Source organism: Malus sylvestris, chromosome 15 (genome assembly GCF_916048215.2).
Source record: "Malus sylvestris chromosome 15, drMalSylv7.2, whole genome shotgun sequence".
Taxonomy (NCBI): domain Eukaryota; kingdom Viridiplantae; phylum Streptophyta; class Magnoliopsida; order Rosales; family Rosaceae; genus Malus; species Malus sylvestris.
Window position 1 is genome coordinate 201,796 of NC_062274.1, and position 14,921 is coordinate 216,716.

Here is a 14,921-nt window from a genome sequence, read left to right on the forward strand (position 1 = left end):
GAAAAAGCATATGCACACTTGTAATATATAAACAACTAGTGATGATATCATTTAAGCCAGTCTTAAGAACATTAAGAAACATATATTTGTTTAATTAATTGATTTAATTAAGCCCATTAGTGCCTAATATCTTTGTGTATTAATATTCATGTCTGCTTTCTCCCAATCAGAACCAGCCTGCCACCCTCTTCTCGTCCTCCTGCATGTATCGTGTATCATGTATCATGTATGTATGGTATGATCAGCCTTATCGGTGGTCTAATCACCAATGACAATATCTATCTTTAACTTATTTGTTGCCTTACCCACCTGTAACATATCCTCACTTTGTATTGATTAATGTTAATCTATATCTGAAATGGAATATGCATGGAAGGAAGCTTCGTCCTGTCAAATTACTCCTACCTATTGCTCTGCTCTTGTTGTTCTTGCTCTCCCTTAATCAAATAGAGCCTTAGCTGTCTGCGTATGTTGCCAATTAAACTAAACAATTCCACAAGTCCGTACGTACTGATCGTCAAAACGATTCTTCCTGCTATACTTCCTCAAGTTTTTTATCAAATCCAAATATTCAGGCTAATGAAAGTCCCCAGCTATATATACAAGACCGTATCACCAAGTTTGCTTATATCTGTCTACCTATATCTCCACTCCACAAACTCTTCAACAATTGACATACCCTTGATCTGGCCGCTCATATTTGTCCATCAACTCATTCAATTACATATAAAATCCAATTAATTTCAGAAGGAATTAATGGCCATGGCATGCCCAAATTTTGAAGCTCTCAGAGACCTACACAACTCTGCCAATAACCTTCTCCACTCCCCGGTGATCCAACAAGCTCTCATCAACGACATCGAACAGGAGAAATGGGTTCATCAAGTGTCAGAAGCGTCTCTAAGAATGCTGGATGTGTGCGGCATTTCCAAAGACGTTCTTTTGGTCGTGAAAGAACATCTCCAAGACCTTCAATCCATGTTGCGCCGAGGAAGCAGCAGCGGAGAAGCGGACAAAAGTAACAGGATTGCAGCCTACAACTGCTACAGGAAGAAGCTAAAGAAGGAGACGCTCAAGTGCTTGAAATCTCTCAAAGGAATAAGGAACCAGTCCAATACTAATTCTTCACAAGTATACATGTATTAAGGGTGAAAATGTAATACAGTTAGTAATATAGTTAGGTAGTTAGTATTTGGTTAAAGTAGTTAGGATTTCTATATAAACAGTATGTGTAATCTTCATTTGAGTTAGTTAATACAAATCCTATTTCTCTCTCTAAACTCTCTCTCTCAAACTCTCTGTATTGATCTTTCTTTTCTTCATCTTTCTTCTTGATTTTCTTTCAATTCCCAAATATTACAATGTAGTTAACATGGTATCAGAGCCACCAGGCTCACGCCATGGATTCTGGTGGTTTCACTTTCCATTATTTTACATTTGGTTCTAGCTTAGTTTCTATCCAAATTTTCATTAGATGTTAGGAATTACGATAAGTTTCTGGGTGCTTCCACGATCGTTCTTTTACTTCTGGGTTGATGTGTTTCTGGGTTGATTTCTTTCCGATCAAATTCATGAGTCTATTCCCGATCGAAAGCGAGAGATCGAAAGTTGGAGAAAATTTCAAAGCAAAATGGCGGCAGAGCAAATGCAGAGAGTCCCATCTCCACCGCCGCAATCGATTGAGGTGCCAAAGAAGAACAGAATTCAGGTCTCCAACAACAAGAAACCGCTATTCTTCTACGTTAATCTTGCTAAGAGGTACATAAAGCAATACAAGGAGACTTAGTATTCTGGGTCCGATTGCGGAGGTTTCTTTGATATCTTGATCATGGTGGTTGGGCAACTCTTGGCGTTTGCACTACTTGCCTGGTAATGTTGCTTTTCTGATTCAGTTGCTTAATTTCATTATTGGGTAACTCGATTTGTTGATTCTTGGAGGGTTCTTAGAGATCTTTGATTAGAACAGTGGACTGTGAATTGGGTTCAATTACTTGCTTTGATTAGTAGATGACTAGCACAGTTTTTCGATTCAAGGAGGTGGTGTTGCTAATTACTTAATTGGGTATATGAAGAAACAGTTGTTAATTACTTAATTGGTAATTCTGATTCTTGAATATGGTTTTGGGGATTCAATTTGTTCAGTTTGGACTGTTGCTCAAAGAAAGTACTGTTTTGTACTTTGTTTTTGTATAGGAAATGGTTGTTGTTTGTTCAAGATTGCAAATCTTGGGAGCTCTTCAGGTTATGATTATGTGCACTCCAACTGTTTGAAGGAATGGGTCAGTAAATTCTTTGATCTCTACTATGTTCTTTGGTATGGAAGAAAGATCAGACATGGGTGCAGTCCAGGTGTTTGTTGAAATGCCCAACTCAAACGTTTCATGTGAAGTCTTTGTGGTAGTCTTAGCTGAACTTCTGTGGGATCAATTGAAAACCAAAAGGACTCATTCTAGAAGCTCGTCAAAAGTGCAACAACCATTTAGTTCTTGGTTCATGGATGATCTTCTTGCATTTTTTTATGGATCAGAAGATACGACAAATGAATGTATAGTATGTGTTGTCATTTACAACATTGATGGACCTGGACTAAGGGAATCAGAAACCGAACAGTGTCTTGCATGAGTTGTTTCTTGTTCTCATATTTGCATTTTGGCCTCTATATGACAGCATGTTTAGTGCACTGTGAAGTGGGATGTCCTCCGAATGTGAGCTCATACAACACCATGTTTAGTGCACTGTGGAACTGTGGAGACAGAGTTTGGGCTTTGCAAATGGTATCAGAAATGTTAAGCAAAGGAATAGATCTGATGGATTACTTACAATTCGTTTATATCGTGGTTGTGCAGTATATTTTCTTATCTCAGCCTATAATTTCAGAGTCTAACCAACTCAGTTGTTAGCATGAATCTACAGTAAGTCCGGTTATACGATAAAGGAAGTTGTGAACGGTCAATCCCACGAAGGGTAATTCCGTGATGTGAATAGGTAAATCCCACGAAAGGTAGAAGAAGTTGTTAACGGTAAATCCCACAAAGGGTAATTCCGTGATGTGAGTAGGTAAATCCCACGAAGGGTAATCCTACATAGATGTTGATTTTCAATTGTGAAGGCCGATGCCATTGTTCAAAGAAGTTGTTTTTTGGTAAAATCCACAAAGGGCGATCCCGTGGTGCTATAGTTAAGGCCGATGCCACACTATAGTTTGTTAATTTTCTGTTTTTTGTAAATATTAAAGGCCGAAGCCAAGTTGAATGAGATTGTTGACGGTGAATCCCACGAAGGGTAATCCCGTAAGAAATTGTTATAACCGGCATGAGGGTGTGCTACGACTCCTTTATAGAAGGTTGTTCTTTGTGAAGATACTGTTAGAGGCAGGGGAAGGATGTCATGTTTTCGGTCCACTGGTTGGAGTCAGAAGCTGGAAATAGCAAGATGAACAACTTCATTATTACGCATTACTCCAAACTGCAAGTGACAGATTAATGGAAAATTATTTGCCCAGATCAAGTTGAATGAGTTGAAATTGGACACGGGTTGATAACATTTGAAGCAGAGAAGATATTCATTTTTGCCATTTTACACACCCATGATGGAACAATTGTTTTCTTGTTCTTTTTACAAGAAGAAGTTGATGATGTCTGATTAAAGTACTTTGCAAATTGCTTTCAGCTTTTGGAAGATTGGTGCACCCAAACCTGGGGAATTGGGTTACTCTTACTTAGCGCCATTGATCGGTCTGCTCCAATCTCAAACTGAGTTTCCCTAGTTGAGATTGAGGGGGAGTATTAAGGGTGAAAATGTAATACAGTTAGTAATATAGTTAGGTAGTTAGTATTTGGTTAAAGTAGTTAGGATTTCTATATAAACAGTATGTGTAATCTTCATTTGAGTTAGTTAATACAAATCCTATTTCTCTCTCTAAACTCTCTCTCTCTCAAACTCTCTGTATTGATCTTTCTTTTCTTCATCTTTCTTCTTGATTTTCTTTCAATTCCCAAATATTACAATGTAGTTAACAACATGGACCACAACCTTATGGTAGTTGTAGACGTGCTCAGTCAAGTGAGGGCGACTTCCGTTTCAATTGTGGAGACTCTTTTGTCCCTGATTTCCGTACCATGGTTGGAGCAGAAATCATCGGCTTCCTTCCAGTTCATGTCCAAGTTTATGCGTGTGAGTGGCCGCCAACGAGTGTACGATGCATGCGATGCGACGGCGCTTCAAAGTGCGAACAAAAGATTGGACGCTGTCGAGATTGCCATTCAAGACCTTGAAGCTGAGTTAGACTGCATGTTTAGACGTTTGATTGACACTAGAGTTGCCCTTCTCAATATACTTACCAATTAACTAGCTCAATTAACCCATTCATTAATTCAGTTGATCATCTGTTGGAACTTAATACCCTCCTCGGCAATTGCAAACCAAGATGTCACGATTCATTCATTTTTTGTCAGGCTCCCCTACCGGGATCCAGTAACTGTGGTGTTACCAGTTCTTTGATTATTTACAATAAACTCTCTTTTCCCGCTTCAAAGATCCAATATGTAGTGTAATTGTAGTTCTACATTTCATGCAACTTATTTACGTACAAGTATATGATTTATTTTTCCACCTCCAGGGGGATTTCAAGATGAGTTGCAGAAAAATTAAAACAATTAAAGCGCAAGAAAAATGGAACGAAAAAGGGAAGTAGTTTCAACTTCACAAGGTGTGTAAAAAATACAAGCATCATAAATATAACATTTTGAAACGGAGTTTGATGTCATCAACATCATTCATATCACAATATTTTTCTTCACAATCACTTTATTAAACCGAAATCAAGACAGATGCTCCACATGACACTTACACTAGTATCCCGCCTAATAAGCCCTTTATGATATCAACTCTTGGCTCTTCCACAGGAAACCTGCAACAATACAATAAAGCCTCGTTTCAATTATTTCTTTCTACCGACATTTCCTTCTATGCGAAAAATTAGTTACTGAAACTATAAAGTCTGTTTGAGAACACCCAAAAAAAATTGAGAGCCTTAAACAAAAGCAAACAAAGATAACAGGCACTGGTCCACGAGCTCATGGACTTACTCAATTACTGGCCCCCTTTCTTCAAATGAAAACCATGGAGGAAGCAGAGTTTCAACAAGCATAAATGAAACCAAGCCAAACTTGGCATCATGATCCATGTGTTTGCAATTTACTTCATTCAAACACATATTAACTACTAAGTCTAGGCCATAATTCTAAAATGAAAGGCATATAATCATCGATCAATAGTGTGTAAGCATGGTTACAACTGATCAGACCCAGTTGGTAGCCAGAGCTCTACTCTAAATAGGAGTTCATAAGTTCAAACCCAACTCCCCGAACATCACAACTGATCAAAGAATGAAAAGTATCACATAAAGCAAACAAAGTACAGTGGATCATATGAGTATATATAATAACTTAGCCAAGTATCTTTAGCTGAGACAAAGAAGGATAAACGGTACCTAATGATGATCCTCGTGGCCCTCCCAGGGGTGTCTCCAACCCTAAAAAACATATTATGAAAGTGAGTAACTTGAGTATATCAAATTGCAGAGAAAAGTGAAACAAGAGAAGCACATACCAAAACTACAGGACCATCCTTCTTGGCCCTGTACAGTACCCAAAACCTGATGCATCAAAATTTTGAGGAAAAAAACAGTAAGCTTCACGGAAATGCACCAAGGAAAAAAAAATACACATAGCAATATTGCAATAGAAAAATAAGTAAAAGTTAGTAGTAAACTTAGAAAGTGAATAATACATTCAATCTGCAATATATCAATGCAGGGACTGAGGTTTACACCAATAGTAAATCTCTCCAAGGTTCAAACTTGAACTTTATCCCAAATTGCATGATTCCAACGATATACATTCAGTTACCATTGTCCTCTATGCTCAAGAGTTAACGCCAAGCACCAAGGCAACCTTAAACCGGTCAGAAGCTTACGGATTGAAAGAAAGGAAAAAAACGAAGTAATGTGTGATACTATAGCTTTATATACGCCAGTCAACAACCAAATGTTGGCCATAATAGGAAATCCCATAATTCAATCTCGAGCAAGACGAATTTGTTGATATTTCAGCTCCATTATATTAAACAGCCACAATCCCCAACTCGAATCCCAACATTAAAGTGCATTCTAATTTCTTCCTGTTAGCATTTTCATGTCTAAGTTCCTAACCAATCGATCCCCACTCGTATTTGAAAGAACCCCAACATTCAATTGAATGAAATGCAATTTCTACCTGTTAGCATTTTCAGGTCTAAGTTCCTAACAATCGGTGCCTTAACATGAAATTCCGAAAACATTAGAAAGTGTACCCAAAAAAAAGATTAAAACAAAAAGGCACGCAGATCCAACATGGCAGAAATTTGACCAACGCTAATGTACGGATGAAATAGGCAGAGTGGACGGAGTTTACCACATCACAGCACACATGCCTTTGCCGGTGAGGGTGTGCCACCGCTTTGGCTGATGCACCGTGATTCCCTTATACGTTATGCCCTCGCCGTGTCCTCCTCCCATCTTCGCCGGTCACTGTCTCTTTCTCTTTCTCTTTCTCTTTCTGAGCTAGCCCTAGACTCCAAAATGAGATCTCCCTCAATTAAGAAATGCTCCAGACCCGATGACAACTCTACCATTCCCGACCCACTTTGGCTTCTCATGATGACAAGGCTACTTCCCATTGTGGGCTTCGCTTGACAAGTTCTTCTGCAAGCCCAACTTAGATAAAATCCTAGTTTTTTAAACAGTATTATTAAGTGAATGGAATTGAAACAGTATTGTAATAAAACAGTATTATTAAGTTTTATTTTGCTTGCATCTTTTAAAGAGTTTATTTCTTTTATCAAATTAAATTTATTTTTAGGGATTTTTATCATACTTTTCAAATATAGTTGATGGCGCCCTTTTTTTTTTTTTTAAAAGAGAAGTACAATAATTCATTGAAAGCAAATTCAGAATACAAGCAAACTGAGAATATAGTGCATATTGGGTCTCGATAAAACCTTGTCGGAAATTTCACTCCAGTATAAAGGAAAAAAAGTGTCCCGCACAACCTAAAGGACCTATTCTCAAATGTCAATACATAAACAAATTCCGAACTATCTTGGAACAAAATATGCAACTCAGGGGGTCTTCAACCAACTAAACTGATTGGTTACAAAGCTTTCAACCATTTCGTGCAGTGAGCGCCAACCGTGCGGCAAAGCTCTCGACCATTTCTTCCATAGTCCTTTCCACACGATGCAACTCAGTCTAAACCACCGGCAAAGAATGTCTCCAACAAATTGGATTAGTTGGACCAACATCCATATAGTATCAATAGGAGACATATGCCCACATAACTACGAACATGGAATCAAGGTAACTCGGTGCCATCGTTGTAGACGAAGCAGTCACTTCTCCTAGTGAAACCTAAGAAGACCTAGGAACGCCATAGAGCAATTTTATAAGAAGACCAGGACTAAATTAAAATAATGAAAATAAACTAAAATAATTAAAACCAATCCATTAACCCATCACCACCTACAACTAGTGCAAGTCTGCTGCACCCAAGAGCCAAGGCCGCCAGGGGAAGGCGAAGCCACCACTAAACAGTTGATAAGGACCACATAACACAGAAAATCAAGCCATAAGGGGGATCTGACTCCCTAACAACAAAAAATCTTTGATACAAGAGAGAATTTAAGATAAGACACACAATGACCATCTCAAAAGTCAAAATGTCATAAAAGCACACAATATAGTATGGTAATATGAAATTCAATGAATTAATCAATGATATGAGTGACCACATACATTTCATCACCCATAACTAAGGTGACAAATTAATCCATTAGATTGTTAATAAATGTGATATTGGTAGTGGTGGTGATGATAGTGTAAAGTAAAGTCAAATTAAATGGTTTTTAATGGGTACCATTGACAACTCAATAGATTGATCTGTCACATCTACCCATAACAACGGATAATATAAAAAGAAAGTGGAAGAGACTTTTTAGAAAGTACTCACACAACGATTAACCCAAGAGTTTATTTATTTTTGTATTATATTAACATTTAATGTGTAATTTATGTTATTCTTTTTAATATTGATATGAAATCGTTATTGACATTCTAAAAATCTCATTTCACTCCAAACTTTGTTTAATTATAAGAAACATACACGCGAATAGTGTAAAATGAGGTTTTTAGGGGACGTTTGTTTGTCCTCACTAAACTTCCTTGGATTGGACTAGCTTAGCCAGGATTGCTAGCTAGTGTTTTGTGCCAACAAGGATTATCATTAATGAGACTAAGCCGGACTTGCACCGACTAAGTCTTTCATTAGGTAGTCATAATGAGGACCCCCAATATGTATGAGATTGCTAGTCCCGTCCCAAACCTGCTTCGTTTGCCTATTGCATTGTCTACACGTTGCGTCGTCTACAAGAGTTCCTATGCAACACCGTTTACCCACTGCTCATATCTGAAACAAAGCCCCACCCGCTGCCTAGACCTCAAAATCCAACTATCAAAATTATTATAAAAAGAAAAGAACAGAAAAGAAAAAACGCAAAACAATAACAACAACAAAATCCAACCCTAAAATTCAAAATCCACCCACTGCCAGAAAATTTCGAGATGGCTTTGCAGGTAGAGAAGCTGACGAATAACTAAGTTAGTCCATCTTAGTTTATTCTAAACCAGTCCAACTTAGTCCTTGAAATTAGTCTGGTTCGAATGTTCGTGATTGCTCATAGCAGCGCTTATTTGCCAAAGGGCCGTCGTCTTTTGCAAGTTCACCATAAAGTGATGCAAGGTTTTGTTACGTTTGTAATCATATTGTACTCCATATTAATGATGTTTTTCGCTTATTTGATTAATGAAATACTTATCTTAAAATAAGGAAAGTGTTATTGGCACTTCAAAAATCATATTCTACGTTATTCACAAATGTATTTTTCTTTATAAATATGAAAAATTTGAAATGTAAAATGAGAATTTTGGAGTACCAATAACAATAATAAAAGATAACGCTATTTTGATCATTGTTTTTTTTTTCTTTTTTCCGGCATGATAAAACAAATTCTAAATAAAATGTAAAGTTCCTTAATTAATAGATAGAATCTGAATCTCTGTAAAACCAGCCATATGTATGGTGTGGCGCTAAGGAGTCAGGACCTTTACCCAAAGGAAAAACTCAGTTTATGTAAGAACAAGTCCACCCCTAAGGACTTTGCGCCAGCACCCAGCGCATTTATCCACTCAAATGAACAGTAATAGACTGGAGTGAACAGTAATAGGCCAAGGCATCTCCACCCCTAAAAAAATGCGCTGGCACCCAGTCAAAAAATGCGCTGGCACAAACGATCTCCACCCCTACAAAATGTGTTGGCACCCAACCCATTTAAAAATATTTTTAAATTTTATGTAGTGTGTTTTGTTTTTAAGTTTATTTGGTGAGTTTATGTCATCTTATTTCATGTGTTTAAATAAAGTACAAAAATAAATAAAGTTTTAAAAATAAATAAGAAAAAACATAAAAATTACATAAGAAATTAAATAAAGTTCAAACCTAAAAAAAGAAAAAACACAAAAATTACATAAGAAAATAAATAAAGTTCAAAAGAAAAAAGAAAGAAAAAACATAAAGTTTAAATTTTGTATGTATTTTTAAATTTTTTTCTGTATTTTTTAATAATTTTTAATTAATTTTAATGTAGTCAATTAATCTGGACCGTTGGATTTGAAAAATTTTCAAATCCAAGAGCCAAGGAGCTGCCACGTGGCCAACGGTAATAAATCTTACCGTTGGGCCTTTTTTTTTTAAAAATTTATTTTTGAGGGAAAAAACGTGGATCGTTGATCTGTGATCGGAGGATCCATTTTAAAAGTAAAATTCAAATTTTTTTTACCGTTGGAAATCCAACGGTCTAGAAAAACTAGCCGTTGGAAATCCAACGGCATATAGCGCACCACGTCGCCTCCCCGGTGAGAAGTCAGTGCGCCTGCACTGCGGGCCCAACATGTCGTCCACTCACGCCCACGTGCGCGTTAACTACACGCGCCTGGCGCAAAAAATTAAACTGCCGTCTGACGCCACGCTGGCGTCAGCAAGGCATCAGATGGACCAGGCCACGCCTCAGTCAATTTTAAACTGGCTAAAGACTGGCATGGACTGAGTGCTAGTCAATTGGGTCGGCTGGAGTGGATTCCCTGGGGCCTGGCCTATATTTTCGGCTGGGTGCTGGGCATCAAGTTCGCCAGTGGACTTGCTCTAATGAAGATCCCAGTCACATTACAAAATGAACAAGTGTGGAACACGTGTGCCCAAAATACCCCCATGAGATGATGTTTGAGTTTGACCAAACTCTTAATAGAGGCTACGCAATCAGTCAAAGGCCATATATTGGACCGACAGAGGAGCTCCACTGAATATAAAAAGCCCATGAGTCTTGCAGCGAAAAACCAAAACAAAACAATCTCATCCAATCGTCAGTCAAATTCAACGGCACGATGGCCAGCACTCCGACGGTCGACGCCAGAAGCGGCTTCTGCAGTTCCAATTCGGTATTCTACAGCAAGCGCAGGCCCATACCACTCCCGCCCAACGACTCCCTCGACATCACAACCTTCATTTCCTCTCAGGCCCACCGTGGCAACGTGGCCTTCATCGACGGCTCCACCGGCCAACAACTCACCTACGTTCAATTATGGGATGCCGTCCGTTCAGTTGCCTCTTCGCTCTCTGACATGGGCATCCGAAAGGGCCACGTCGTCCTCCTCCTGTCCCCGAACTCCATCTTCTTCCCGGTCGTCTGCCTGGCCGTGATGTCGCTGGGCGCGATCATAACAACCACCAACCCCCTCAACACTACTCGAGAAATCGCCAAGCAAATCGCCGATTCCAAACCGGTGCTCGCCTTCACTACTCGCCAGCTCATCCCCAAACTCGCCGGTCCAATTCCTCTCCCCATCGTCCTCATCAATGACGAAATTGATGCGCCCATTGATAATAAAAGTATTGTGAATACCTTGGGAAAGATGATGGCGAATAAAAAACATGATGGGTTGAAATCGAGGTGGGTTGAAATCGAGGGAAGCGATCATCCAGGACGACACGGCGACGCTGCTTTACTCGTCGGGCACGACGGGGGCGAGTAAAGGCGTGGTGTCGTCTCACAGGAATCTGATAGCGATGGTCCAGACCGTTATCGGCCGGTTCTATTCGGACGATAACCACCACCAAACGTTCCTCTGCACGGTTCCCATGTTCCACATCTACGGTTTGGTGGCGTTCGCGACGGGCCTACTTGCCTCCGGATCGACGATTGTCGTGCTCTCTAAGTTCGAGATGCATGACATGCTTTTGTCCATCCAGAGGAACCGTGTCAGCTATCTGCCGCTGGTGCCCCCCATACTGGTGGCGCTGATTAACGCCGCCGGCCAGGTGAAGGCCAAGTACGATCTGAGTTCGTTGAGGTGGGTGTTATCGGGTGGGGCCCCGCTGAGCAAAGAAGTGATCGAGGGGTTCTTGGAGAAGTATCCGATGGTGTCAATTCTTCAGGGTTACGGATTGACGGAATCGACAGGAGTCGGAGCGTCAACGGATTCACTGGAGGAGAGTCGCAAGTACGGTACGGCGGGGCTGTTGTCGGCGAGCATGGAAGCTATGATTGTGGATCCGGACAGCGGTCATCCACTAGCGACGAATAAGACGGGAGAGCTCTGGCTCAAAGGTCCCACGATCATGAAAGGTTTGTCTACGCTTTCAATCCAATTAGCCTACTAATTTTTCCGATGAAAGAAAATTCTTTAAGTTTTTTGTTTACATCCGCTGACTGTTTGCCTTACATTTTTCTTTTTCTTTTGGTGTTTTTTTTTTGGTCAATATTTTTCTTTTGTTGTTTATTTGAATGGTAACGTGACTAATGCTACTAAGAAATGAAAGGCCCTCAATTTAAATTATATTTTGTAATTTTACGACATGATTGTTGTATTTATTTTTTTATTAGCGACTCCTCATCATATAATTTACAAATATAGTTGAAAAAGTGTAGTTTCATTAACATTACTTACTAATAATGCGAACGGTTGATGATGATCCAGAAATGTTAATAGAATTGTAATTAAATCACTCCGGTAGTGGATGATGATGCCACAAAAATAATAGAATTGTATATTTGCATCATCTTTTGTAAATTGAATATTATTGTACGTGAATTTGTGAATTAGTTTATAATATATTGTTGGGTACAACTGTATTTTCAGGATATTTTAGTAACGCAGAAGCGACTGCATCGACACTTGATTCAAAAGGGTGGTTGAGAACCGGAGACTTGTGCTACATCGATGAGGACGGATTTATTTTTGTAGTAGATAGGTTGAAGGAGCTCATTAAATATAAAGGATATCAGGTGAGTATCCCTCACACACGTGGCACAATGATATTCGTCAACTTGCTGTATATACTATTGGAAGAGAAACAAAAAAACCATTTATTTTGGGGAACTTTAACGAAAAGCACCTGGTACTGTTCACTTTAACGAAAAACCACATTTTTACACTAAAAAGTCAATCCTGGTACTATTCACTTTACCCTTTATTTTGTCCTTATCATTAAAACTCAAAGTTTTCAAGCCTTTTTCATTAGTTTTCTTTTATTTTGTTCTTAGGTGCCCCCTGCGGAACTGGAGGCTTTGCTTCTCACGCACCCTGAAATTGCTGATGCTGCTGTTATACCGTAAGCCCATGCACCCCTTCATTAGCTCTCCATTTTTCCCTAATAATTGATTCATCACCCCGGATGCTGCAATAGTTTATGACAAAGTAATCTCGATCAGCTGTTTTCTGTCCAGTATTTGGTGATTAATGTGTACATGTATGTATGTATCTATCTATTATGGTTGTCAGATTTCCAGATGAAAAGGTTGGACAGTATCCAATGGCATATGTGGTAAGAAATGCCGGAAGCAGTTTAACGGAGAGCGGAGTGATGGAGTTTGTGGGCAAGCAGGTGGCTCCGTACAAGAGAATTAGGAGGGTGGCATTTATAGATTCCGTGCCCAAGAATCCATCTGGCAAGATTCTCAGGAAGGATCTCATTCAGCTTGCAGCTTCTTCTTCTTCTTCTTCTAAACTTTGAGCACTTGTAGTACTAGTGCTACATTTATTAATAACTTGAGATTGAAATAGTGGTTGTACTTATAAGAATATCAGTTCAGTCAAATTCTCAGCCTAGTTAGTAAGTTCGAGAGGTTATTGAAAGACGGTTGGAATTCCACTAGAAAATCAATGGCAAAGTAGACATGCTTCTTATAAGCACATGCAATGTCCCTCATTTCTCTTAAGCTTGAGGATTCTTGAGAAGGTGTCGACAAAAATTCCAAATACTTTTCACTCCTTTTCAATGGAGATTATGAGCTTTTAAGGACTGAATTTGGTGGAATCATCTGAGTTTAAAAAGCTTGTGTCCATTTGAATTTGGTGAAATAGTCAAGGTGCAAGGGGTTTTTGTTTTGCACCCTCTTCCTAGTCCCATATAATTCAATCACTTGTAATATTCTCTTGAAGCATTGAATCTAAATGACAAATTATATGAGATTTTTTAATTTTTGGAAAATTTATAGCGGTCTTAACGTACGGTTCAATGGCAACCTGCAAAGTCCAATCCTTCCAATTCAAACTACCATCTCTCCCCGGAATAGATGTTTTTATTCATCGTTACAGTCATAGCCTCCGAATGATCGTGCGTGGGACTGGGGCGGAATTGTTGTAGGAGTTTATATGTAAGTTTTCAGATTGGGCTTTGGAAGGAGGGTTTGATTTTGTTTTGGTGCTTGCAAAATTAAGATTGGGCTTTAGCATCTATTGTCTATATTCTCTCTGAAAATGGTAAGGGATTTGGCCCGGTTGGGTCCCTAATTCCAGTCATAACTCGGTCATGTTATATATATTATAACGTCATAATTCATTAAGCTAGTGAAAGTTCTTCTCTCTTTCTTTCTTCTTTTGATAATTAAATTTATAAAAATACTACATTTATCATTTAGTTGTACTATTATTTGTAAAATTTCTCTAAAATGATACAAATAATGTTACATGTATCACATGCATTGACATGCTCTTAAATTTAGGGAAAATTCTCTTAATTTCATTAATTAGTATACTATATATTACTCTGCAATATTAATTATATTAATTACAGAAAATAATGTCAGTATGTATATGGATCATGCAGGTTGGCACTTGGGCTGGGTAAGGTAGCAAACGGACAAGGCTCTAGCTATAAGAAATAGGGGTGTGATATTCACACATCTCATTTTACTTTTCATACACCCTATTTTACTTTTCACACACCCTTTTAATTTTCGACCGTCGGATCAGATGAATTGAATAAAATCAACGGATATAAATTAATAAAGGGTGTGTAAAAAGTAAAATAAAGTACGTGGATAGCACACCTCAAGAAATATGTTGGTCAACCACTAATGAATTCTGCTCTCCCACGTCTTCTTACACAAAAAATACATACATATAATTAACATGCGAAGCAACGCAGCCAACCCAACTCTGGTAAAAAGATTCTACTTTCAACTTTGAATTCATTAAACACCTTTCCCACCTTTTACCTAATTGGTTCCTCTATCGGTGAATCCTCGTCACTCGCACAACTCGCAAGCACACAAGCTTAGTTTCACAAGACTCGCAAGCACACAAGCCTTATTAGTTTGAGGTCACTCTTTGTATACTAATTTTTTATAATAAAATAATATCAAATTAATAAATATTGCCGATAATTTGTCTTTAAATTATTTGTTAATCATCACTCTGATCTGGCATTCGTGTCGTGTTTCTCGTGTTCGCGTCGTTTTCGTATCATACCTGATAACTTAACGGGTCGTGT

At 38.6% G+C, this 14,921-nt stretch overlaps 3 protein-coding genes across 3 annotated transcripts; 2 read left to right on the plus strand and 1 right to left on the minus strand.

Moving 5' to 3' along the window:
- The first annotated feature begins 756 nt into the window (after positions 1-756).
- LOC126605789 (uncharacterized) lies at positions 757-4,399 on the plus strand. Its single transcript, XM_050273225.1, has 2 exons — positions 757-1,137; positions 4,021-4,399. The coding sequence occupies exons 1-2, from the start codon at positions 757-759 to the stop codon at positions 4,345-4,347; spliced, it is 708 nt and encodes a 235-aa protein (XP_050129182.1). The 3' UTR covers positions 4,348-4,399.
- A 273-nt stretch (positions 4,400-4,672) lies between these two features.
- LOC126605788 (NADH dehydrogenase [ubiquinone] 1 beta subcomplex subunit 2-like) lies at positions 4,673-6,657 on the minus strand. The gene is made up of 4 exons (XM_050273224.1): positions 6,453-6,657; positions 5,611-5,656; positions 5,492-5,533; positions 4,673-4,909 (listed from the first exon to the last, which is right to left on the minus strand). Exons 1-3 carry the CDS (start codon positions 6,554-6,556, stop codon positions 5,492-5,494), a joined length of 192 nt encoding a protein of 63 aa, XP_050129181.1. The 5' UTR covers positions 6,557-6,657; the 3' UTR covers positions 4,673-4,909.
- Positions 6,658-10,443: 3,786 nt separating this feature from the next.
- Positions 10,444-13,626, plus strand: LOC126603878 (4-coumarate--CoA ligase-like 5). Its single transcript, XM_050270882.1, is given in 5 exon segments — positions 10,444-11,083; positions 11,085-11,772; positions 12,287-12,432; positions 12,691-12,758; positions 12,929-13,626. Coding segments are annotated over 5 exon segments (1,686 nt in total). The 5' UTR covers positions 10,444-10,531; the 3' UTR covers positions 13,161-13,626.
- The last annotated feature ends 1,295 nt before the right edge of the window (positions 13,627-14,921 follow it).

Bases quoted from the DNA above. Each gene is read 5' to 3' on its own strand.
- LOC126605789 (XM_050273225.1), top strand. From the start codon at position 757: ATGGCCATGGCATGCCCAAATTTTGAAGCTCTCAGAGACCTACACAAC. The intron at 1,138-4,020 runs ATGTATTAAGGG...GTAGTTAACAAC, and splicing joins CTAATTCTTCACAAGTATAC to ATGGACCACAACCTTATGGT.
- LOC126605788 (XM_050273224.1), bottom strand. From the start codon at position 6,556: ATGGGAGGAGGACACGGCGAGGGCATAACGTATAAGGGAATCACGGTG. The intron at 5,657-6,452 runs GTAAACTCCGTC...TTGATGCATCAG, and splicing joins GGCATGTGTGCTGTGATGTG to GTTTTGGGTACTGTACAGGG. The intron at 5,534-5,610 runs GTATGTGCTTCT...TATGTTTTTTAG, and splicing joins AGGATGGTCCTGTAGTTTTG to GGTTGGAGACACCCCTGGGA.